At 42.9% G+C, this 26,357-nt stretch overlaps 1 protein-coding gene across 1 annotated transcript in view; it reads left to right on the top strand.

Annotated features, from left to right (window-relative positions):
• Glp2r (glucagon like peptide 2 receptor) overlaps positions 1-26,357 on the top strand; it is a 79,756-nt gene that overhangs the window by 44,758 nt on the left and 8,641 nt on the right. The window contains exons 8-11 of the mRNA XM_005332872.5: positions 2,009-2,069; positions 3,100-3,169; positions 13,038-13,126; positions 21,290-21,428. Coding sequence (XP_005332929.1) covers positions 2,009-2,069; positions 3,100-3,169; positions 13,038-13,126; positions 21,290-21,428 — 359 coding nt within the window. The remainder of the gene's footprint in view (positions 1-2,008; positions 2,070-3,099; positions 3,170-13,037; positions 13,127-21,289; positions 21,429-26,357) is intronic.

Raw genomic sequence — 26,357 nt, forward strand, 5'->3', positions numbered from 1 at the left:
GGTGTGTGGACCTGTATGCTAATGAACACATTAGAAAATTTGAAAGGTCTTTGGTGGCATCATATAATTAATATTCCTCCTATGCCAATCTCAACTGCATTACTCTGTTTCTGATGCCATAACAAAATACCCGTGTGGCTTAAACCGCAGTCGTTGATTTCTCATGGTTCTGGAGGTTGGGGAGCCCAGCATGTTCAGTATGCTGGCTTTCTGTCCCTGTGACCAAATACTGGAGAAAAACAACTGAAAGGAAGAAGGATTTATTTTGGTTCACAGTTTCAGAGACTTCAGTTCATGGTTGGCTGGCCCCGTTGCTCTTGGCCTGGGATGAGACAGAACATCATGGTGTAAGGTGTAGTGGAGGAAAACTGCTTAGCTCAGGTAGCCAGGAAAAAAATAAGAGAGTGTGAAGAAGGGTAGGGGACGAGAAATGTCCTTCCAGGGACATCCCCAGTGACCTACCTCCTCCCACTAGACCCCACCACCTGCACTTTCTACTACCACCCTATTATGCCACCAAATATTTAATTCACTCATGGGTTAATCCATTGATGAGGAGAGAGCCTTCAGGATCCACTCACTTCCCCAGAGCCACACCTCTGAACAGTGCTGCCCTGGGGAATCAAATCTTCAGTCCAGGAGCCTTTGGGGAATATGCCATATCTCACCCATAGCAGTTGGGTTCTGGTGAGGGCTGTCTTTCTGACTTGCAGACTGCTGCCTCCTGATGTATCCTCACATGAGAGAGAGAGAGAGAGAGAGAGAGAGAGAGAGAGAGAGAGAGAGAGAGAGAGAGAGAGAGAGATCGCACTCTATAGTCTCTTTTTATAAGGACACTAATCTGCTATGAGGACCCCACCCCCTCATAACCTCATTTAAATCTATTGACCTCCAAAGACCCTACCTCCAAATATGGTCACATTGACAGGAAGGAATCAACATATGAATTTTGGAAGGACACAAACGTTCAGTCTATGCATTTTGTGTTTTTGTTTTAATTTTAAAAATATGACTAAGAGGGCTGTGGCTCAGTAGTAGAGCGCTTGCCTAGCATGCATGAGGCACTGGGTTTGATCCCTGCACCACACAAAAATAAACAAATAAAATAAAGGTACTATGTCCATCTACAACTAAAATATATGTATATGCATTGCCGCAGTCTGGCTGGGCACAAATAACCGAGCCGCCACAAAGCACTTGTATGTTCAAACAGGAAACTTTATTGCCCAAACTCCACCAGCACTCCACGCACACTCCCCAAGAACTCTCCCGAACACCACCCACGGGGCCCTCTCAGGCACACCACACCAACCAGAACTCCCTCCCCTGGAACTTCACCAATCAATGTGAACTCCCCAGGAATCCCCGCGAGAACTCCAAAGTAACCGGTACCCGAGGCGGACAGCAGGGGTCTATATACAATTGAATACACAACCTGTTTCAGTCCAGCATCATCTTAATGGCTCACCTCTCAACCATTACTTCTGGCAAAATGCCAGGGGCCATTCCGACTCGGCTGTGGCTCTCAACAATGCATATACATATATGTGTGTATATGTACATATACATATATGTGTATATATATATACACACACACACACACACACACACACACACATATATATATATGAAATTATATATATATATAATTTCAATGACCAAGAGTATTCAGATGTGGAACCCATACCTTCACAAAACCTTGGAGAATTTGATGCTGCAGGATTCATAGGAAGTAACCTGGACTCACGACTTAGGAGATTTTGATTAATGTCCTTCCATTTATTCTAAACTGTTTTGTGACAGGTGGCAAATCCCTTCTCCTCTGGGTTCTGATTTCTTGTTATAAATTAATGCATGGGCCTGTGCCACTCCAATTTTCCCTGTCCATGATTCCAGGTAGCGTTTTTGAGTTTTAACCAGCTGTTCTGAGGCCCATTAGGCTGGGGTGGGAGCCAAGCAGGTTCGGCCAACCGGCTCCTAACCCTGTTTCTCTGTGTTTTCTCCATAGCCTTCCCTGTGCTGTTTGTGGTGCCCTGGGGTTTCGCCCGTGCACATCTGGAGAACACGGGGTAAGAAATTTACTTTGGTTTTAATCTTTCCTAAATTAATAATTCCTAGATATGCCCCAATATAGGGAATTACATCATTTTTCCCAAAGACAATATCCAACTCTTCCCAATTTGTCCATGTAGAACATACTGAGGAATGTAGATAAAGTAAATCAAAGGTCTTGTAGCCAATAGTTTATTCATTTAGTTACACAGGCAAATTACCACAAAGATGCTGTGCAGGTTAGCTGTGACGCTAGATAGGTAAAGACATAGCCCAGCAAAAGGTATTACAGCCTTGTTCCCAGAAAGAAAGAAAAAAATAAAGCAGCAACAATAAAAATTCATGAATGCCCATTAGAATAAGAAACATTGGACAAATTGTAGCAGACTTACTTTATGGAATATTATGACAACACATAAACAATATTATGACATACAACACACAAAACAAATTAGATATTATCTTTTGACTTTTAGGGACTAAATCTCAATAGATATTTTAAGCCTCTTGCTGAACAACGTATATGATGTGATTCCATTTTTTTTCCTCCAAATAATCACCACCCAAAGCACACACATATCTATTACATATGTATTTATATTTGAATACATGTCTACATACACCATATATCATCCCATATACATATATGTGCCATATATATGCCCCATAACTGAATAACATAAATATATTTCTATATATTTCACATATATATTTCATATGTATGTGCCTATATGTACACACACACACACACACACACACACACACACACATATACACAAACTGTTTAGTGAAGTAATGAGAAACCTCTAATTAAGGATTTATGTTTGTATGAACATGGAGAAACCTGGAAGAACCCATGTGCTGGGCCGTTAACGTGGAAGAGCGATTTCATGATAAGAACCATCAACAGTACCAGTGCTAATACAAAGGATTTTGATCCTCTTCTCCCCTTGTCCCATCTCTTGGGACAATGCTTGAAGGGGCGCTGCCTCTGGGCACACAGCCTTGTCTCATTTTCGTCTTCTCCTGCCTGTTCTTTGCCCTTAGATGCTGGGCAACAAATGGAAATAAGAAAATCTGGTGGATCATCCGCGGACCCATGATGCTTTGTGTAATGGTAAGGAAGAGTCTACCCACTTCTTCCCGCTCTGAGCTCAGCGGCTGTGGGGAACACCCCCATTCCTACATCCCCCCAGTTCTCAGGCCCTTTAAGAAGGAACCGCTGAGCCGTGAGCAGTTTCTGATGATCGAGAAGTTAGAGACTTCCACTTGTTCTGGTTCAGACTTTGACTCCGAGTTCCCCTGCGAGTCTTCTCTGTGTTTTCAATTATGTACAGAGATCTCGGTCAGCTCCAGGATCCTGTACTCAAGGGCTGTGACATGGACATCAGCAGGAAGGAGCCCAGTGACAGCCTGGCTCTCAGCTGTATCTTAACACTATGAGCAGGAGGGAGGAAGAGACCAAAGAAACGGCTTCTAGAGGAAAAAAAAAAAAACATACGAAAGCTATCCACACCAATTTCTCATGGGTATTAGAGTCAGGAAATAGATGATGCTCTGAGACCTTGAGGCCAAAAGGCCTTGATTTGTTGTGGTCCAAAGTATTTTGCATGGGAAGAGGTGACTGACCTGGAGTCATAAAGCCCTTTAAGTGACAGTGTGCAAAAATGAAATCTGTCAATGAAGCTTAAGGGAAAGGGCAGGGAGTCAGCCAACCATAGGAAGACTGCAAGATCCATGAGGGCCACAGAAGGTCTGCACCCTAGACATAGCACCATCACCTCTGGGTGCCTGTGGGTACTCTGTGCTCTACTGACTCTCCACATCATTACTGGATTGTCCTTTTTTCCATTTTATTTTAATTAAGTGGTGTCATGAAAGAAAAAAGCTATTTCCTAAAATTTTTTAATATTTATTTTTTAGTTATAGGTGGACACAATGTCTTTATTTTACTTTATGTGGTGCTGAGGATCGAACCCAGTGCCTCATGCATGCCAGGCATGTGCTCTACCTCTGAGCCACAACCCCAGCCCCCCCTCAAAATAGCTATTTTTTTAAATAGAAGAGTATCAACATTTGTCAATAATGGATGGCAATTCTCTGCTCAGACCTGAGTGTGACCTGGAAAGGATCATGTTCCTAGAAATGGCAGGAAAACCAAGGGTATGGAGAAGACCCAGATTGTAAGGGGCTGCGTCACGTTTTGCCTATGACGTGGCACATGTGCTTCTGGTATCTTCTCTCCAGCAAATATCCATGAAATAAGCCTAAGTCTGCCACTTAGGCTAGCTTCTAGAAAGAACAGGACATTGGGCTCACAGTGGCAGCCAACGAGTTCTAAACAAGAACTTGAAATTTGCTGGGGCTGATGCAGAAGCCTGTATGGGATCCAAGAGGGATACTAAGGAGGGTGTTTACCTGAATGTCCAGTACAGCTGCCCAGAGATGTTAATACTTGGCTCAAGATAAGCAATGGGTCACCAATGAAGAAAATGGTGGAGGGAGGGAATTAGAACCTAGGGGAGTTTGAGCCAAGGTAGTGATGTCTGGAAGAGTCGGCAAAAGTGAAGACCCCAGGGTCCAGCTCTAGAGGCGATACACATTTTTGAGCAGTAGTACAGTGTTGTAGTAACAGGTGCCAGCAGTCACCCAGTCCAGTGTCCTCACCTGTACAATAAATATAACAGCACCCACCTCGTAGGCAGTTGGGAAGACTAATTCAAATACACAAAGTCCTTGGAACGGGTGCTGGTATGTAGAAGGCACTTGATAAATGTTACAGGGAAGTGGTGAAGGTACCTAGGAAAGAGGTGGGTGCTGGAACCCTGACTTCACAGTGTGACTAGAGAAGAAAGGATTATGGAGAAGTGGGACAAGGGGCAGAGGAGGCAGGGCTCACAGTGCCATGAGCGGATTGTGTGGTTGACTTCTTTTGGAACATTTGCTCTTGGCCATGTGTCCAAGAGAAGAATAAAGGAGGAGATAAGCCAGTAGTTCTCGCGATGATGGAATTCAGGCTCCATCTAGCTGTATCCTTAGTATTTACTCTTCTAGAAGTTACATCAATACCTCTCAAAACATCTCCAACTTAGAATCACTGGAGTGTCTCTAAAAATGCCTTTAGCCTGAGTCCCTCCTCCAGATACTTTTGTTTCATTGATCTCAGCAATGGTCTGGGGATTCTAATGTGCAGCCAAGATGAAAAGAACTTTGCTATAACCTTGCTCTTCAAAGAGTGACCCAGTAGCACCAGTGCCAGACTCTATTGTGTTTGTCATAACTTAAGATTTTCAGGTCGCCACTCCAACCTATTGGGTCAGACTCTGCATGGTCACAAGACCCCCCAGGTTTTGGATGCACACTAAAGTTAGGGAAGCTCTTTGTCCACAGCTGTGGTTCTCAAAACTGGCTGTACTTTGGAAATGCCACAGTGGCCCAGACCAACAACATCAGAAATTCTGGGAGTGGACACCAGGCAGCTGTAGTTTCAAAAGTTCTCAAATGATTCTGATGGATCTGGACCTTGCTACTGGGAAGTGATGGAGGTACCTAGGAGAGAGGTGGGTGCTGGGACCCCGACTTCACTGTGAGATTGAAGAAGAGAAAGGACTGTGGAGAAGTGAGACAAGGGGCAGGTGACACAGTACTCACCACTGCTCTGGACCTTCCCCCTTCAGCCTTCCAAAGCTGCCCAGCATGCTCATTTCTCCTGGTGCTTCCTAGTTCCTAGAGTGACATTCTCTCCTAGCAGGACAAGAGACTCTACTCTATTTCTCACCGTGGATAAAATAAGCTTTGCCTGCTGTTGTTTCTACAAGTCCAGTCATGATAGTTCACAGTGGACCCTTATCTTCCCATCTAAACCTTCTCCTCTTCCTGCTCATCCCACATAGGAAAACCATTCATCTATCCGGACAAGCAAGCCACAGACTTTTGTGTTCTCATAGCTTGCCTTCTTTCTCCCTGCCACATCTACTCAGACTTCAAGTCTGGTCAATTCTTCCTCTAAAGATCCTTCCAAGTCATCTTCTCCTTAATTACATTTTCACTGCTTTTATTCAGCCCTCTGGGATTTCTTGTGAAGACCTCTGCAAAAAGCTTTCTGTTTGGTTGCTCTTCCTTCTATTCTTGCCCCCTGCAATCCATCTTCCATATTGGAGCCAGAGTGATCTTTTTGGAGTCGAATTTTGGAGTCTCTCTTCTACTTTTGACTTTTCGGTCACTATTTCCCTAGGTTTGGTTTCAGACTCCTTAGTATAGTAATCATTGCCATTCCTGTCTGCTTCCCCAACCACAGGCACCCTGCACTCTACTTTAAATGGAGAAACTCAAAGTTCTCCAAATCCAATATTGTATTTCACTTCTCCCCTGCTTTTATAGTTCCTCTTCCTATAATGTCCATCTGATGTCCTCACACCTGCCTAGTTAGTGAACTCTTTCTCCTTGGAAATCAAATCATTAAGTAATCTATTGCCCCAAATAACAAAAGTCAACAGACATGCCTGGGAAGGACCATTTCACAATTATTCTCAGGCCTATGAACTATCTGTGTCTACAGAGGCATGGACAAGAGGAAATGAGCTTGAATAGAAATGGGAAAAAAAAATTCTCTCTTGGTCAAAGGAAAGGATACTTATTTAATCATGAACTGGAAAAACACTGACATGAATGTTAGAGAAAGGTCTTTCCTGAATGGTAGGAATCTCAACCTGACGCTTTCCCAGCCCATCTAGCTCTAGGAGTCTAGGATTTTGTGCACTTATTTGAGGGCTTCCAGAAGAGTGGAATCTGTGTGTCCTATCAAACATGAAAGGGAAAATAAAATCCTTATAGTGGAGTGGAAGAAGCTGATCTAGGAGTAAGGGATCCTGGCTTCATGACTGATCTGTGATGTATTCTTTCGCCAAGTGAGTTAACATCTCTGGGCTTCTGTTTCTTCATTTATAAAATCAGAATTGGACTAGACTAATGTTTCTCTACTGAGCTATGTAGCCCTATCTGGAGACATTTTTAGTTGTCGCAAGTTGCAGGGGCAGTTTGCTACTGACATGGAGTGGGTGAAGGCCAGGCATTACAACCTCTTATAATGTGCAGAACAAATAAGTCTGCTATCCCCAATGTCAGGGGTGCTAAGGTGGAGAAACCCAGTGGCCAGTGGCTGCACAATACAACAGCCTAGGAGGCTTGTGAATTATCCAGCCTAGATTCCGCCATGACTTGTGTAATCAAAACTCTGACTGAATGGAGATTCCTCAGCACTGAAGGCTCACTTATCTACCCTCTTCCATTGAGCATCCACTGAGCACCTTCTCTGTGCTTGACTTAGTGCTAGATTCAGAATTTCATAGTTATTATCCTAAGTTCCATCAGACAATGACCGAACCAATATCTGCCTTCATGTTTGGTCATATGTAACCACACACTGCAGTTTCTAACAATACGAATTGGTATAACTCCAACTCCAAAGGAGAATTCTCTGAACCACAACGTGGAAGGATTGGGTCCTTGAAGGACTGCATGGAGCAGAGCTCCCCACAGTGCATTTGATTGTGACATAAACCAAACATCATATCTTTATTGTGTTGAAAAAAATTTTTGTGACCTCTCATATATTCAATTTAAACCAAAATACCATAAAAGTGATATAATAATAATAGACAGAGCTGTTAGCACTTGGTATTTCAGATTTCAGGATCTTAACACTCTTTTATCTTGGCCATATTTGAACTTGGGCCATAATTTCTGGAGCATAGAGTAGAGGTTTCCTGGGAAATATTCAGCCCTGCATGGTGAACACAGCATTGGGACCAAGGAGAGTCTACTATCCCAGGCTCCCTGGTAAGCATGCCCAGTTGTCACAGTTGGGCCCCTTCCAGACCCCCACACTGAGCCTGCCTTTGCTGATCAGTGTCTGGGTTGAAGTGAATGCACCTCAGCTGAATGTCCACACACACTGGCAGACTTCATTTGCTGCTCTTTTAGTATAAGATTTCTCATGTTTCAAAAATGTCCATTGTGTGATATCTGAAGAATCCAGGTATTTTTGGGGGGTATTTCTCCAGACAGAAAAATTGGAAAATTCCCACCTCTCCTTTTGTATAAGACTTCACTACTTAGATTAACCAATCATCCCTGAGTGTACATTTTGAGTTGGGTCATATTGACTAAGACTTGTGTCTTAGTCTCCCTTACCCCCATAGATACAGCCTTGATTAGTTCAGTCCTTCAAAGATAACCTTACATATCCATGGAACCAAATCCACAAGATGTTCTCTCCAAACCATGGGTCCAAGGCCCCATCAGTCTGGGCATGATGCACTGGAGTCCTCCACTTGGATATTTATGTTGATTATAAGCATTATAATAATATAACAAATATTATTCTATAACAAATATACTTACTCTATATAAAAAACCAAAAATAGTCTTATAGAATGATTACATTCTACCCATATCCTTATCCTTAGAATTCAGAGACTGGCCAGACTGAACACCTATTAAATAGCTTTTTGTGTGTGTGTGTGTGTCAACAAATTGAATGGGACTCTCTGTTGACCTCATGAATTAAAGCCATCCATCACTCACTCTGATAGTCTAAGAACTTGGGAAAACTGAGAAACTGGTAAAATCAGTATTCATTGGCCTTTTCTCTTTTTAGATCCTATGCCCCACTAGGAACTTGGGATTTTCAGCTGTCCCAGGTTTCTGGAGACATCTCCTTTTCTGAAGGGGGGGCTCTCCCTGCATGCCATGCCCTGTCCCATCCTCCTCTTAGCTTTTCTGCATCTCGTCTTCTGATTTACATGGTGGACGTAAACTGTAAATCAGATCATAGGAATTTATTGAAGTTTTCCCCTTTGGAAAAAATGAAGGAAGGAATGAGAGAAAGATTTCCTCTCTCCTCCCCGAGTCATTCCCTCTCTTCTATGGGACATGCACATTTTAGCAAAGCTCTTGGAAAAGATGTGTTTTGGCCTAACGGAGCAGCTCTAAAAGTAGGCATTTAGTCTACATGGCAAGTCAGAGGAACAGGGGCTTGGGGAGAGGTGGGGGGGTTTAGGGGTACCCGAGGCCTGCCCCTGAGCTCCTACTATTCTGGCAATTACCGCAGCCAACCTGGAGGTACAGATCTGTGCACAGATTCTGGATTGCCAAAAAAGTGCCACCAAGAATGTTATATCTGGGAGGACAGCTGTACTGTGGGGGACCTGGAAGGGAGCCTTGTATTTCTGAGGTCCTAAGTGCCCCTGATCTGGTCACAGAATCCTAAAGGAGTTGGCTTGATTCTTGAGAAAGTTCCTCCTTTAGGTCCTTTCTCACTATGCACAAATGAAGACCAGCATCAGCCAAATAGGATGGTGGACTCTTGTCTCCTTGGAAGCCTAGAGGAGCAGTCTCCATGGTAACCCAAGATGGCGCTTTACTCCATGTCAGTGAGGAAGTGCTTCCTCCATGCGGCCTGTGAGTGGATGCTCACTTTCTCTTGTCTGGTCTCTGGAAGACACCAAGTACAAAGCGACCATGTTGTCCTTGACTCGACCCTTCCTTTCCAAGGAGACCTTCCTGACTGAAACGAATTTGTTGAAAGATGTGTCTCCCGGCTGTTGAAGCTTGCTTTGTAAGAAAAATGTCTGCGTTCAACAAATCACTTAGCCAGGCACCCAGGGTTTTTCTCTTTATGATGAGAAACAGAGATCTCATTAAAAAGGGATAAATTACTTGGTTACATTTAGTTTGTATTTAAATTTTCTTTTACTAAATATCCTTTGGCTGGGAAATTCCATCATTCCTGTTGGCTTACGGATTAGATAAATAGCTGCTTGCCTGAGTGAGCTTTTTAGCTTTAAGCATTAATTCTCCTAAGGCTGGTAGAGCAGGTGATAGCAGGTATAGGTTAGGTTCTGTAAGGTTGTGTTTCAGTGTGTGGTCAAACGACCTTATTTCTAGACAGGGACATTAGTCCTGTGCAGGATCAATGTCTGCAGAGACTTTGTCCCATTAATTGTCACCTGATCACCCTTTCCATGGGCTCCTTCTCCATTGCAATGGAGACACTATTAAATCTTTCAATCTTTTTTTTTAAATGTTTATTCTTAAGTTTTAGGTGGACACAATATCTTTATTTTACATTTATGTGGTGCTGAGGATCGGACCCAGTGCCTCGTGCATGCTAGGCGAGCACTCTACCTCTGAGCCACAACCCCAGCCCCCTAAATCTTTCAATCTTAAAATAACAACTGCACTAAAAATTTCTTGCATCTCTGCCAAAAAAACCCCAAAGCAAACAAACAAACAAACGAACAAAAAAACCCGGAGCATCATGGTCTCCATTTGGTATCCTGAGTCTGCTACTATATACAAGCCTCTTAAACAGGGTTGACAGGATCTCCCCAAATTTCATTTAAAAAAAAAAACAAAACAAAGCATCACCGCCTTGCTTCCTTAGTGAGACCCTTGTTGCTAAGTTCTATATAGCCTTTAAAACCTTCTTCCCCTCGTGGGCTTCCGATGCCTCTTTTATGTGGATCATTCCAACTGGAGTTTAGACCCAGGAGTGCTCTACCAATGTGCTATGCTCCTAGCCCTTTTTAAAATTTTATTTTGAGACAGGGTCTCGCCCAGTTTCCAAGGCTGGCTCTGAACTTACGATCCTCCTGCCTCAGCCTCCTGAGTCGCTGGGATCACAGACGTGGGCCGCTGAGCAGGGTTTCCTTAGCTACTTGGTCTCAATCTCTTGCTGTCAGTACCTCCTTCATAGTTCCCTTCATAACAAGGATAGTCTCTTAACCCTCTATCCCTCTCTCCCACTGTAGAGTCTCCCTGAATGGTTTTACTCTAATGGCTTCATGCTCTGATTGGGACCTTTCTGCGGAGGTGCAAACAAATATCTAATTGCATGGGGCATCTCTTATGTTCAGAACGACTGGACTCCTCCTCTTACCCACGTTCTCCCCCCTCACGTGCTCCCTCTCTTGGTAAAGGGCACCACCACACATTTGAGATCCAGAAACATCTGGGTTATCTTTGACTTCACATCCAACCAGTTAGGAAGCTCATTTGACTGAAGCCTCCTAGTAACTTCAAACCAGTCACCCTTCTCCATCTCGGAAAGAGCAGAGCAGCAGATCGGGTTCACCTCTCCATCGTCTCCCCCTCCCAGGAACTCTGAAACTGCCTCCCACCTCTTGTCCTCATCCAATCCATTTTCCACACTGATGCCAAAATGACCTTTCTGAAATGCCAAAGTACGAATCTGACTAGGTCACTTGCCTGCTTTGAATTTATCACTGGCTCTCCATTGCTTTCAGAAAACAAACAAACAAACAAACAAACAAAAACAAAACTCCAACTTCTTAGCAGGACCCCGAACCGCCCTGTGTCAGTTGGTCCTCTCTCCCTCTCTAGCCTCCTCTTCGCTGTCCAAGCCCACACTCAGTACATCCTCAACCACTTGCTCTTCTGCACCTCCAGGAGGCTCATGAGCTGACCTAAAGATGGAGTGGAGGATTGGCTCCAAGAGGTGAACACACACCACCGACAAATGGCGCTGGTTGGTGGCCAAGGGATGCCATTCTCCGGTGTGGGTCTCTCTGCATTTCCACGGGCTGCCTTGGGGCCTTCACAACCCGGTAGCTGGCTTCCCCCAGAGGGTGTTTCAGGGGAAACCATTCTTTTGAGGGCCCTACAGTTACCTACCATCACTTCCTCTTGTATCATTACACAGAAGTCATTAAATTTAGCTCACATGGAGGAGGGGACGTTTAGGTTCTGCCTTTTGAAGGGAGAAGTGTCAAGGAATTTGCAGGTACATCTTACCATTTCTACCAAGGTGGGCAACAGAGGGCTGGATTTGTCCCATCTAGGACAGTTAGGAAAAGTGTTCTATGGAGTGGAGAATATATTCTGACCAGTGAACCTCATGTGGCAGCAAGACCTCAACTTAGACACCAACAGGACTAGAGTCTTGTTTCGTTTTTCTCTGTGGCTGTTATTGTTTTTGCAGAGCTAGGGATTGAATGCAGGGCTTCACACATGGTAAGCAAGTGCTGTACCTCTGAGCTACATCCCCAACCCTTTTTAAAATTTATTTTTGAGCTGTGATCCTAGCAACTTGAGGCTGAGGCAAGAGGATCCCAAGTTGGAGGCCAGTCTGAGCAATTTAGTGAGATCCTGCTTCAAAAAAATAAATAAATAAAAAGGGTTGGGGATGTTGCTCAGTGGTAGAGGGCCCGTGTTCAATCCCAGTACAGTAAAACAACAACAACAACAATAAATGAGTAAATAAGTAAACAAACAAATAAGTAAAAATTATTTTGAGACAGGTTCTCACTAAGTTGCTGAGACTGGCCTCAAACTTGTGATCCTCCTGCCTCAACCTTCCAAATAGCTGAGATTATAGGCACGTGCCCCCATACCCAGATAGGCTGGGGTTCTTACAGATGAGCAGCAGTGTGGCATTCTGTTTAAATGGAGGGAAGGTTGTTATCAGATAGATCTGAGCTGAAGCAATAGCTCAGTCACTGACTAGCTGCACGACTTTAGCTGCGCCTCTGTTTCCTTGTTATATTATGGGGATAAAAATAGTTGTAGCTACTTTAGGGGTTGTTATGAAGATTAAATAAAAGAATCCATGGAAAGTTCTTAGCCCAAAGCCTGGCCTTGTAAGTACTCAATAAATGTTGTTGATGATGATGATGATGCTCATGATAATGAAGAAGATGTCTACCTTGGATGGCTTTAGCTATGGGCCTCACTAAGCAGAAGAATTATTAAATGATACTTCTAAAATCCCTTCTAGACCTTCAGATCAGATGGCCTTTGGAGCAGTGGAGATTAAGTAATTATTGCAGCCAACCAACTGCCACATTGCCTCTGGTTTATGTGGATGAGGGGTGGATGGCCCCATCCAGGTGCCCTCCATAGTCACAGCATTATGGAGCACACCTTTACTTACCCACATCTGTTTTTTTTTTTCTTTTTTCAAGGTTAATTTCTTCATCTTCCTGAAAATTCTCAGGCTTCTCATTTCTAAGCTGAAAGCTCATCAAATGTGCTTCAGAGATTATAAATACAGGTGAGTGGCCTGCGGTCGGTGTTCAGAAGTCCAAGGTTATTTCGAATCCTTCTTGTGGTGTTGCCTAATATCTTAGGAAAGTCAGAAAAAGTTGCATTAGTATATTTGTCTGTTGAGGTGAGTCAGGGAGAGTCCTTCTGAAAATACTGTCATAGAGCATGTGGGACCTGCAGAGAGGAGGATCTTCTGGCTCCATGTAAAGGAAGCAGGTGGTGAGTAGCTGGGGAACATACTCATTCCCCCCAGTACAAGACTGTAAAGTGTCCCTAAGGATGAGTGACTTATGGAGAAGGGAAAGCCTGGTATGAAAGGAACTTTGGCAGTTGCCTTCCTTGGAGGATTTGAGGCCACAGAACAAAAGATACACTCATAACTCAGAAGAGATTTGAGTATTTTTGAGACCTTGAGAGGTAAGACCACAAATTTCAGAGTCTAAGGAAATATGTTCCTCATACAATTGCTTTTTCTGTGACTTGACTTTGCTGTGTCTCTCCTGCTTTCTGTTGCAATTGCAGTCCTTGTTCATCATAGATTAGATGGCACATTACTGAGATCTGCATTGCTCTTTTCCTAATTATTCTTCCCTTTGCATGTGGCCAGTGATTTCAGCTGGGGCTGTCAAAGAAGGGGTGTTCTAACCCAAGTGATGGCTCTGAAGTAGGGGCTTCAGTCCACACAGCAGGCTAGAGGAGGTGGGAGGGGTGAAGAGGGACCCAGCCCTGCACCTCACTCTTTCTAAGTCTGAGCCATGTGCCAGAAGGAGGTCTTTCCATTTATCTGACAAACATTTAATGAATGTCTCTAACTGGAACAAGAGGTAAATACAACGTGGACCCCATCTTTGAGGCGCATGCGTGCTACTTCATTAAGAACTGGGGCCTTGGGGTGGAGCACACGATAGGTGGTGGGGGATGGAGAGCTGCCCATCACCCCAGACTCACTGACTGGCCTTAGGCAAGGGCGTCGGCCCCCCTTGGCCTGTTTTTGGTGTATAAAATGGGAGTGTTGAGGCAGACCCGTCTCCTGCCTATTATGTCAATTCAAGGAGGCTTCTATAAAGCCTCCTTGCTTTCTTTTCCGGGTCCCCCTTTTCCAGGGTTATCCAAGACAGGAGTGTCTGCGCTTTCTGATCATGTATCTTGATCAGCAAAGAAATTTTGAGGATGAGCCTTTGTGATTCAGTTAGATGGCTCACCTAATCAGAGGTGGGGGGCAGCATTTGCTCAGGATCCAGACCTCACATCCTATCATCCCCCAATCCCTGCTCCACGACATCGTGAAGGGTAAACATACCCAGTTTAGGAATGGGCAAATATATACTAGAGCTGCTACTTGAGGCTTTCACTCAAATATTTTGCAGAAACCCTTAGCCCTGGGGAACTGGCCTGGCCTGGGCCCTGGGGAGTTGCACTGTCTCTCTTGGCGCCTCTAGTCGGGCCTCCAAGTGGCCGAGCAGCCTCCTTGGCCCCTTTCCCAAGGCTCAGCCTCTCACCACTCTGAGGGTTGAGCTCCTGGTCCACTCAGGCAGGGCAGTCCTCTGGATGCAGGGACAAGCAGGGTACCCAGAAGCTGGACAGAGGTGAATACTCCCAGGAGGCAGAATCAAGGGTCAGATGAATTCCAAAGGACTCTGAGCCCAAGCCCCTGCTGCTTTGTGTCCCTAAAGTCCACCAGGCACCCCTGGGATCTTCCCCAGGTTCCAGACCCTCAGTGACCCTCTACAAGATCTTTCCACTCTGACTACTTTTAAGCATTCCCTGAGAGCCAGCTCAAAGCACACCCTCATGAGCCCCACTACTGACTCAGGGGGTACAGGACAGAAACCTGCCATATAGACTTCCTGTGGATTCCCCAGGGATTCGGATACACAGCCAAAATAGGGGACCTCTGATGAGATGCTCTAGTGAAATAACACATGGAATTTTCTGCTTAGGTATGCTGAATGGTGTTTCTATAAAGCCTGTTTTTTTTTTTCTTTTCCAGAGTCCCCCTTTTCTAGAGTTATCCAAGATAGTGGTTTCTAAGCTTTTTGATCATGCATCATGCATCTTGATCAGTAAAGAAATTTTGAGCATGTGCCTCATCATATTATATATATATATATATATATATATATATATATATGTATATATATATATATAAAGTCTAATGAACTAATACATACCTTATACATAAAAACCAGAAAATATACAATGATAGATAAATATTAATATAAAGAACTCCTATTATCTTCTATTTTCTTCCAGTATTAAAGAAGTCAGCTTGCATAAGCCTGGGGTGTGCCTACTCACTCAGTAGCCATTGATCTGGGGAAGTGTAAATCAAGACATTGGGGTACCTTTATGGCTGAGCAATGATCGAGAATGGATGGTTGGAGGGTAGAAAGAATAACCCTGTCTGACATATACATGCTGTCTAGAAATTTGTTTTTTTTTTCTCCCTTTCCCTATCTTTGTTCAAGGAAAAAGCTAGAGAAAGGGAACCTGGGTACATATCTACCCAAAGGCGTCTCAGGATTAGAGGCCTCACCTTGGTTAGCTTGCCACTACCCAGAGACTGTACGGTGAACTTCACTGTGTTCCTGAATGATTGGCTGATGTCCTCTGAACTTACAGGAAGTTCATGTACATAAACTAGATGATGAGTTCTCCTTCTCTGTTCCTTGTCTCCTCCTCCTCCTCCTCCTCCTCCTCCTCCTCCTCCTCCTCCTCCTCCTCCTCCTCCTCCTCTGTCCAGGGGATTGAACCCAGGAGGGACTCTACCACTGAGCTACATCCCTAGCCCTTTTTGTTTTTGTTTTGAGACAGAGTTTCACTAAGTTACTGAGGCTGGCCTTGAACTTGCAATCCTTCTGCCTTAGCCTCCAGAGTTGCTGGGATTATGGGCAAGTATGTGCCACCACACCCAACCTGTTATTCATTTTTAATGTCTGTGGAAGGTGGGGATGGGGTCGGGCATTCCTTTGTAGTGCACACATGTCTTAGGATGTTCTCAGAAATCCAGAGTTCACCAGAATGTTGCTTGGGGAGAGGGTGGTCAAAGCAGAGAGGTTGAAGGACATCTGAGAAACCTCCCTGGCCTGTTGCACTATCTACCTGTTGAGAATGTGGTTCAGTCTCCAGAGCCAGTGTGCCCTCCACAGAGGAGAGCGGGATGAGTAGCCAAAACACCCTCCTTTGTAATTTTTACTGTCATTTTCAGTGAGGAAGAGGGCAACATGAGATGACTATGTGGACAACTTATTTAATTTTTTTTTTCATGGAGAGTCTAATTTAATTGATTTGCTTATGCTTCTTTTTTTTTTTTTAGCAAAAAATTAGAAACCTATCTGTCAGGACACACCCATGCTATTTTTGCTCCCTGGGCTAGAGAATCCCACAGCAAAAAAAAAAAAAAAAAAAAAAAAAACAAAAAAAAAAAAACAAAAAACCTGTGAGCTCATTTGTCACTTTGCTCTCGGGAAGTAGTGCTAGTTTCCTCATTTCCAAGCTCTGGAAGGGGCTGCCTAGTGCCATCCTCCTAAGTTGTCAGCATGCCTGTCTCCCCCTGCCCTCTCCCGTGTTGAAAGCTTGCTCCTCTTCCACGTCTCCCTTCCATGTTTGTATTCCCTGAAAGCCTCTCATGGGCCCAATGCATTTCATCCAAATTCTGGTAGGTACAGGCTCCCTCCAACTCTGAGATTTTTGAAAACGTTTGGAATGTAATGTTCAAGATCTGGCTCCCCTCCAGGAGTATATTTTAGGAAAGTTTGAATTAAACACATGTAGGCCCTGCCAAAAAGGCGGGTTGCTAGGAGCTGGAGAATCTTCTGTATTCTTAGCCCTTGTCCCTGGGCTTCCACCATCAAGCAAAGGAAACAGAAGATGTCCCATCTTTGTGTTTTTGGAGTAGGAGAGCAGAGAGCCAAGCACAAAGGAGGAACTTTAGGGCTAGCAGCAAGGCTAAGGATGTTCTTGGAATGTGGACAGGGACCAGCAGACACTTAGCTTCCCGAGTTCTCTATTCTTTGTGGTTCCCAGGAGGAGACAGTTCTCTTTTCACAGGGGAACAATCCTAACCTTCCATGGGATGCAGGAGGATCGAATGCCTAATGAATGTATAAAAGAAGGTCATTTTTAACATGCTAAGACCCAGAGTGCTTCCCCAAAGGACTTCCTGGTAGGCAATTTGAGGGAGAAAAGGTTTTTTTGCTCCATCTTCTTAGGGTCCCTGGTTGGGGGTCTGAAAGTCAAACTGATGATTCACAGGGTCAAAGGCAAGCAAACTTATGTCGAAGTTTTATGTGACACAGGAACTTTCATGAGGAAATGAAGACCCCAGGAAATTATTGGAGTTAGACATTTTTAGGTCAGGTCTAATGGCGAATGGAGAGTTATGGAGAAATAGCAGTGGACAGAAGGGGTGTGACCAGATGGGACTAACCTGGGGGAACTCACCAAGACCTGTGGGTTCAGAGTCTTCCGAGTCTTCAGAGATAAGGATGTTCCTTCCCTGGGGGTGCAAGGAGGTCATTTCTCAAAGGGGGACCTTTGGATCTTCATCAGGGGCAGTTCAGGAAATCCTTTGTGGGTATTTTTTTAAATTTTTTTTCAGTTGTAGATGGACATAATACCTTTGTTTTATTTATTTATTTTTATGTGGTGCTGAGGATCAAACCCAGTACCTCACACATGGTAGGCAAGTGTCTCTATCCCTGAGCCACAACCCCAGATCCCCTTTGTAGGTTTTTGAGCTGATTTTAGGGAAGAAGTAGAGGAGAGATTGAGAGATTGAAGAGTGATGTTCCTGCTTCTGTAATTTTCTCAAAAATTTTCAGCTTAAAGCAGTCTAGATACCATATTTTGAAGAAGCAAGTTCTGAGCCCCATCAGCAACTACAGACTAAACACATCACAAATGGAAATAAAAGTGATCAAAATCACTGAAGCTATAGCAACCTAAAGGCAGTGATGCCTTCTTTAAAAATTTTTTGATCATTTATTAGGATTAGATATTATTTATTCTGGGGATTTACCCCATGTTATTGGCTTAAACCTTATGATGATCCTGTTGGATGCTGTTATTAGTAAAATCCTCTTTTTACGGATGAGGAGACTAACAGAGGAGTGAAGTAATTGGCCCAAGTGCACATGGAGAGTAATTGATGACATGGGTATTTGAACTCAGGTCCAAGAGCTGGCCCTGCACACTGCCACCTTCATCTCCAACTCTTCCATTCCCACTGTCCCCGCTCATGTGCCCGGAGTCGATATGCAGTAAATATTTGTTGAATAGTTAAACGACTACAATAAACTGTACTGGTTAAATAAACAAATGGTTATGGATGAAAAAATAAGTGAACACACAATCCATAGGGGTAAGCTGCTTTGACTATTTATGGGTTTTCATCTGAGCTGGGTCACAAATAGGACTTTCATCTAAGGAGAAGTTAGAAGAATGTGAGTAGTGGAGAATCCCTTCTTACTTCCAACCAGAGGGGTGATAGTGACTAAAATGGCCCCAAAAGATGGCCCTTCAGTAACAGTCACTCCGTGCTAAATGCAGTGTGGGATTCTGGAAGGTGAGAAGGACATTAGGTGGAAAAACAGTGGAATCCAAATAAAGTCTGCAATTTAGCTACTAGTGATCTTCCCGTGTTGGCTCCCTGAGTTTGACAGGTGTGTGGTGGCCATATATCGTTTAACAGAAATGGAGACTGTACTACCTTTGCGACTTTTCTATAGATCTAAAATTATTTCAAAATATAAAGCTTATTTAAAAAAAAAAAAAAGAACACCTAAAGCCATAACATGGCCCCAGAATAAGTTCATGGTAAGACATGATCCACAGGAAGCACGTGAGTATGTGTCATTAAAACCCAGATCGCCCAGAGCAAGGGTCACAGATTCAGACATGGGCAAGGGCCAAATAAGGTCATAAGTGAGCAGTCCAGGCTCATCGGGGGCTGAAGATCACAGGTTCCCTCTAAATGGAGGGCCACAACCCAGCCGGAACCAATTTTGCCAAACAGGAATTTGGCCCCTAAGTGTCCTGTTTCCAAGAGATGAAAATCTGAACATCTTTACTTTGCAATCTCCTTAAAGATGTCTCCAATAGCTTTAAAGAAAAAAAATCACTACATCATTTAAACAAAACTGTCTGCAAATCATTTCCAACCCATGATCACCATTTTGCAACCTTTGACACAGAGGGTTTTTTTAAAAAACTCCTGCAAATTAAGAAAATAAGACAAAACAAAAACAAAACCCAAACCCTTAGGCTCTGTGGATATTGATCAATGATAGAGTGCAGGCTTAGAATGCACAAGGTCTGGGTTCGATCCCCAGCACAAGAAGGAAAAGGAGAAGAGGAGTGAGGAGAAGAAGCAGGAGTAGGAAAAGGAGGAAAGCTCTTAAAATATTCTCTCCTTGGGAACAAGTTACTGTGCCTGGCAGAGAGACTCCCCGCTGACTGGGAATGGGGTGGGAGTAATCTGAGTTCCACTCGGGAGAACTGCATGACCGGGACCTGCAACTCTTCCCCCGACTTAGGGGCCTCCCCTGAAGGTCAAGGGTCAGGGACACAAAGCCCACGTGGACAGGTGGAGTCACTCCTACATGGTGGCTCCTACTCCCCTCTTCTGGCACTACCTCCTTTAAGGGCATATAGTGAAAGTTTTTTGTTTCATTGATGACACTGAATGGGTCTCAGATACAGGATTCTAGTAAACTTGGATGGAGTTCAACCTTCCTGAAGAACTGCTTGTAAACTGTTGATGTAGAGATGTCTACATCTCTACCTCCGGGGGGTGTGGAGAAGTGACTCGGGCTAAAAACACATTGCAATTAGTCTCTTTTTTTTTTTTTCCCAATGCAAATTAGACAATAGCTTTGTTCGTATCCTGAATATGAGTCACCTTTGCTAAGGCGGTTAGTTTCAAAACTAGAAACAGCCAATAGTAAAAAAAAGCAGTCATCCCCAAATTTAGCTATGTATCAGAATCCTATAGGAATTTCTTTAAAACTCACTGTCTCAGGACCCAACCTCAGGGAGTTGACACAATCCCAGGAAGCTTAAGGGTACCACAGCATCCTTGGTCTTCATGGAAGTTTGGTTCCAGGATCCCCAGATACTCAAATCCACAGATGCTCAAGTTTCCTTATGTGAAAAAGATGTATTTGCCACTCGCCCATCTTCCCAAATACTTGAAACCGTCTCTAGATTATTTTTGATACCTAAAACAATGCCAATGATATATCAATAGTTACAATACTGTATTGTTTAGAGACTAATGAAAGAAAGAAAATGTTTGTGTTTGGTATAGATAAATTAAAAAGGAAAAATTTGCACCCACAGTTGGTTGAATCTACCAATACAGAACCCAACCTATTTGGAGGGCCCACTGGAAATATTTTAAAAGCTCTGTAAGGAATTTTGCTAGTCAGCCACATTTGGGACTCACCAGTTTGGCGTGTTTGGGCCCCAGCTGTGCACTTTACACGTGGGTGGTACAAAGGAATGTTTGTCTTTTTTTGTGTGTAGACTGTATACAGCAGCAAACCTCCACACAGCACTTTTTATGAGGAGGATCAGGTTTTCATTTCCTGTGGTCCTTGCAGGGTCGAGGGTTGCCTGAGGGCTGATGGCAAAGTGCAGCTCAGATTTGCAGGGCCTGAGGTTAAGTCAGAGACCCCCACCCCACTTCCAGGCTGGGATTTGCCATTTAGGTTTTGTGATCCCGAGCAACTCATTTTCTCTCCATTCTCAGGCTGATATTTAAAGTCCTGACATTGAAAGATCTGAGTAGAAAAAGAGAGAGAGAGAGACATCTGTTAGCCATGTAATAGGAAAATTGCCAAACCTGGGAGGTGTGGAATCTGGGCATGGCAGCTACGTGCATGATTATCTACCTCTCAGTTAAAACATTAATATCTGTATGCATATGACAAACCTATACGGGAGGAGTTATCCATTGGTGCATTCATTGCATTCATATTTCCTGAGCATCTACCATGAGTAGCGAATGCAATGGTAAAAAGGACCCTCAAGCATTAAATGTGTAGTCAAAGAGACCAACTGGAAAATCAACTATTCATCAAGACGATAAAGACAGACACCAAAGAGCAGGAAACTCGGTTGAGTCCCAGGGTGGCCCTCATGACTGTGATTTGGTTGTCATTTGCAGACTGGCAAAATCAACACTGGTCCTCATTCCTTTATTGGGTGTCCACGAGATCCTCTTCTCTTTCATCACTGATGACCAAATCCAAGGATTTTCAAAACTCATACGACTCTTCGTTCAACTGACATTGAGCTCCTTCCACGTAAGTAGGAGTCTGACCAGGATTCCTTGGCTTGGGAGAAAATAAAATGCCTGGGATCTAAATGGGCTCAGAATGAAGATGAAATCTGGATGAAAACAGATTTCTAGCATGAGCAGGCTTTATTGGTAAGGACCCTTGGCATGAGAAGGGCGTGCAGATGGGAGGTGTTGTCTTGATTCTGACAGCGTGATTCAGTGACTCAGAAAGGAACAGGGCTCGTTCCTGGATGTAATAGGTAGTGTGACTCATGATCATATTAACTGAGTGTGTCAACATGAAGCCTTTTATTAAGGGCCTATTTTTGCTGGGTTCTCTGCAGAACAGCATGCAAAATGATCCTTGTCCGTGCTTCAGATGACGGGTACCTGGGACACAATACAACTTGGGTAAAGGAGTCATAGGTCCACACACCAGGAGGTTCTTGAGCCTGACAGATGTGTATGGGATGAAACGAGAAACCAGAGGTTGTCATTAAGTTATCTGAATATTTTGGTTATCCATTGCTTACACTATCTATGACTTAGTAACTTAAGATGACCATCATGGATTTTCCTCTCATGATGCTGGGAGTCAGGAATCCAGGTGGGACATGGTAGCAGTGGCTAACCTTTGCTCCTGTGAGCCTGTGGGGGCTGGAGGTTCTATGATGGTTTCTTCACACATAGGTAGGGGCTTAAACTGGGACTGGCCTCATTTTTCAAATTTCTGGGGCCTCCTTTCCTACCTCCGACCAGCTTGCTGACCTCCACAGGGTCTTTGGGCATCTCACTTTCAACATCTTCTCTTCTTGTGGTCTTTCCAGAGTAACTGAACTTCTTATGTGGTAGTTCAGGGTCTTCAAGAGCAAAAAACTGAAGCTGCCAGGTTTTTCAATGCCTATGTCTGGAACTGACACCTTGATGTTTCTTCTGCCTTCTGCTCTTTAAAGCAAGTCATAGATCCAGCCTAGGAAGAAGAGGAGGGGACTGCACAGGGACATGAATGTGGAGAGACATGGCTCAATAGTAAAGGCCACTAATGCAATAGTAAGTGCTAACTAGCAGCATGGACAGAGCAAAAGTCCCCCAAACAGTAATGAACTTTAGAATTAGTAAACTAAATGCTAATGTAGAAGCAGGACTTGCTGGAAGGGAGGAAAAAGGAGTTTAACAAATTCTTTCCCCCAAAAGAATCAAAGTTGATAACCGTCAATAGCAATCATTTTAGGATACAAGAAATTAACCAAAGGCATAGAAAAGATTGACAAGGTTTTATTCAGGAAACATTACTGAACTAAGAACAGTGGGAATCTAGGTCATTTTGGGCTGTGACTGCTTTTGTTCTCCACCCCCTGCACCATCAGTTAAGAAGTTCTAATGAAAATTAGCAGCTTCACTGCATACGGGGGCTGACTTGATTTGGATCAGAAAGCAGAAAAATCTCACAGGCCTAGGCATTGCCAAATACAGTGGTGATCTCAGTGGCAAAGGATCAGGTAAGGACAATGTCACAGCCTGCTGTTACAATCCTATTTAGGGCAAGAAATGGACCAGTGGGCTAGCCACAAATTTAACAGGGAAGTCTGAGAAATGAGACCACCATAGCGGGCCTTGTTAAATTCCCATATAGCTCTCTGGTGGAATTAAATGTTGTGTAGACGCACAAGAATGCATACATATTCAAGATAGATCGGAGAGTATATCCCCACATGCCTGTCTGAATACGAGCTCCTGCACACACGGAGGAGACATGAGAGGGCCTGATAGAAAGTAAAGGCCAGGGAAACTTCATAAATTCTATAAATTCATACATTCATAAAATCTGAATGTGTTCCCCCAGCAACACATAGTTCCATTGGCAAAGGCTATTGGAGCCTTACTGGTTCAAGATGGTTGAGCATCATTTTGATCAATCATTGACTAAACAACTGTTTATTTTAAACAAGCACAGGAGACCAGTCCTGCAGATAAAATGCACACACACACACACACACACCCATAATTTAAAGATGAACATAGATATCAGTGGTTACATACCACAGGGGAGACAGATTAACACACCAAGGATGGAGCATGTGGACTCAGAATTTTGGATTGCTATAATGTAGTATCTAAAATTTCTAGGGCTGGAGTTATGGCTCAGTGGCAGAGTGCTTGCATGTGTGAGGCACTGGGTTCGATCCTTAGCACCACATATAAATAAATAAAAAATAAAAGTATATCAACAACTAAAAAATATTTTTAAAAAATTTCAGCTTTGGCCAAAAAAAAAGAAAAGAAAAGAAAAAAGAAAGAAAGAAGTAGATGTACAAGAAACAGGAGATGTACAAAGGAAAAAAAAGATGTCCATATTCAGGACCAAAAGCAGTCAATGGAAACTCTCTGAGGGATCCAGATTTGGAACTAGCAGACAACAGTGTCAAAGAAGCCATTACAAATATGTACAAATAGTAAAAAAAAAAATCATGTTTAAAGCGTTAAAGGAAAAGTATGATGACAATAATTTATCCATAAAAGAAATTTCTACTGAAAAAGAGAAATTATAAAATAAGAACTAAATGTAAGTTCTGGAGTTAAAAACTGCAATGACCGGTATGGAAATTTCACTAGAGAGGTGGACTCTCAGATTTAAGATGGCGGAAGAAGGAATTATAGAACTTGAAGATAGGTCAGTTGAGATTATCCAATCTGACAAACAGATGGAAAACATAATGAAGAAAAATACCACCTGTGGGGCTGGAGTTGTGGCTCAGGGGTAGAGCGCTCACCTAGTGTGGGTGAGGCACTGGGTTCGATCCTCAGCACCATATAAAAATAAACAAACAAAAATAAAAGCATTGTGTCCACCTACAACTAAACATATATATTTTTTTTAAAAAAATACCACCTGTGGAGACTTATGGAATGTGATCAAGCATACCACATATATATATCAGAGTTCTAGAAGGACAAGAAAAATAGAAAGGGGTAAAAAAAATATTGGAGACATAATGGATGAAAAATTCCCAAATTTGATGGAAAATATTAATCTGTATATCCAGGAAGCTCAATGATCTCCAATTAACATAAGACAAAGAGATTTGCACCTGGAAACGTTACAGTCAAACCACGGAAACCCAAACACAAAGAGAAAATCTTGAAGGTGATGGAGAATAATGGCCCATTACATAATAGAACCAACAAAATCATCAACAGAATAAGGCAGGAAGGCAGTGGAAAGACACATTGAAAATGCTGAAAGGAAAACAAAACTTGTCAATCAAGAATTCTGTGACCAGCAAGACTGTGTTTCAAGATGGAGGTGAAATAAAAACATTTCCAGATAAACAAAGACTGAGAGAACGTTGGCGAACACTACTACAATTTTCAAAGGCAGTTCTTCCTTTGAAAATGGAAGGAAATAACAATATATAATAACTCAAATCCATATGAAGAAATAAAATACTGGAAAAGGTAAATACAGGGGAAAATATGAAAGACTACATAGTTTATAGTTATTTTTCTTAACTGATTTTAAATACATAAGATTATACAAAATAACAATGTAAATCATGTTATTTAGTTGAGAACACATTAAGATCTAGTATAAATGAGAATAATAACACTAGAGAGGAATGAATAAATGCAGCTACTTTGAAGAAAATTTTTATATTTGACTAGAATGAAGTCAATGTTAATGTGAAATAGATTGTAATAAGTTGAAATTTATTTTTATAATCCTTGGAATAAACACTAGGAAAATAAGTCCAAAATGTAGTAAAAACACCATCCAAGGGATTAAAATTTTATGTTACAAAATATCTGTTTAATATGAAACTTTCAATCTTGATCTTCACAATAGATCTTTGAAGAAGTTATTATATGCATATAAAGAAAAAAGAACTGAGGCTCAGAGAACACATGGCAAAGATGAGATTTTTAACCAGAGGTTAATTAAGATGCTGCCTATGAGCACCATACTGTAATGCCTCTCAGGTGCCCTGTGCGGATCCTCACCAGGACCCATCAATTTCCTTAGACCAGATTCCTAAAGCCTTTGCCACCAGACAGGGTCAGGTGCTGAGACTCTATGCACAGAGCAGAGAAAATGTGCTTGGCTCACCAAAGACTGAGGGGACAGGGCCTGAGATGTGGTCTGGGCAGTTGGACAAGTTTTTATTTTCCCCTCCCATTGGAGCTGAATTCTTGTTCGTAGCTTTGAACTGAGACTAAGCAACATTTTTATTTTTTCATTATGAAAACATGTTTAATTTATTTCAATCTTTGGGGGGATTTCAAAAGCTAAGATTTAGTAATTTGAGTTTCCTGTGTTGCTTGGCCCTTAATCTTCTTTAAAAGTTAATCCCAAATTAGGAGGGGAAAAAGGCAAATCCTGCAGCTGTTATATATCAGTAGTATTTGGTGGCCTCTCATCCCTGCCCTCCCCTGGCCCCAGCCCCAGGACATGATCAATCAATGTGAGCCCTTAATCAACTGATCTCATATATATCTAAGGCTAGTTGAGGACCAGAAAATTCCTATGGAGTTATGTGGGACAGATTTCTAAGAAAGAAACCTAGCCTATCACATTCCTTGGATTTAAGGGATGTTTGGTCATCTGTTGCTGTGTAATGAACCACCCCAAACTGCAATGGTTTAAAGCAAGAATAATTTAATAGTTTTAATGATTGTGTGGGATTTGAGGAATCAGAGTGATTCTGTTATATAAACACCCTGAGCCAGAAAACACACCTTGAGGGCTTCTGTGTGGGTGAAGGCCTCTCACCTTCTGAACACTCTGGCCCTATCTCCCTCCATTCCACCAGGTACAGTGAAATCATAGGTAGGCATCCAGGTGGGGGGCCCATTTGGTGGGTTATATCTTAGTGACTCTACCCTGGGAATCAGCAAGAACAGGCATTAGCCCTAAGAGCTTCCTTTTCTTACTGCTTTGGAGGGTTTTTCACTCTTC

Source organism: Ictidomys tridecemlineatus, chromosome 3 (assembly GCF_052094955.1).
Source record: "Ictidomys tridecemlineatus isolate mIctTri1 chromosome 3, mIctTri1.hap1, whole genome shotgun sequence".
Classification (NCBI taxonomy): Eukaryota; Metazoa; Chordata; class Mammalia; order Rodentia; family Sciuridae; genus Ictidomys; species Ictidomys tridecemlineatus.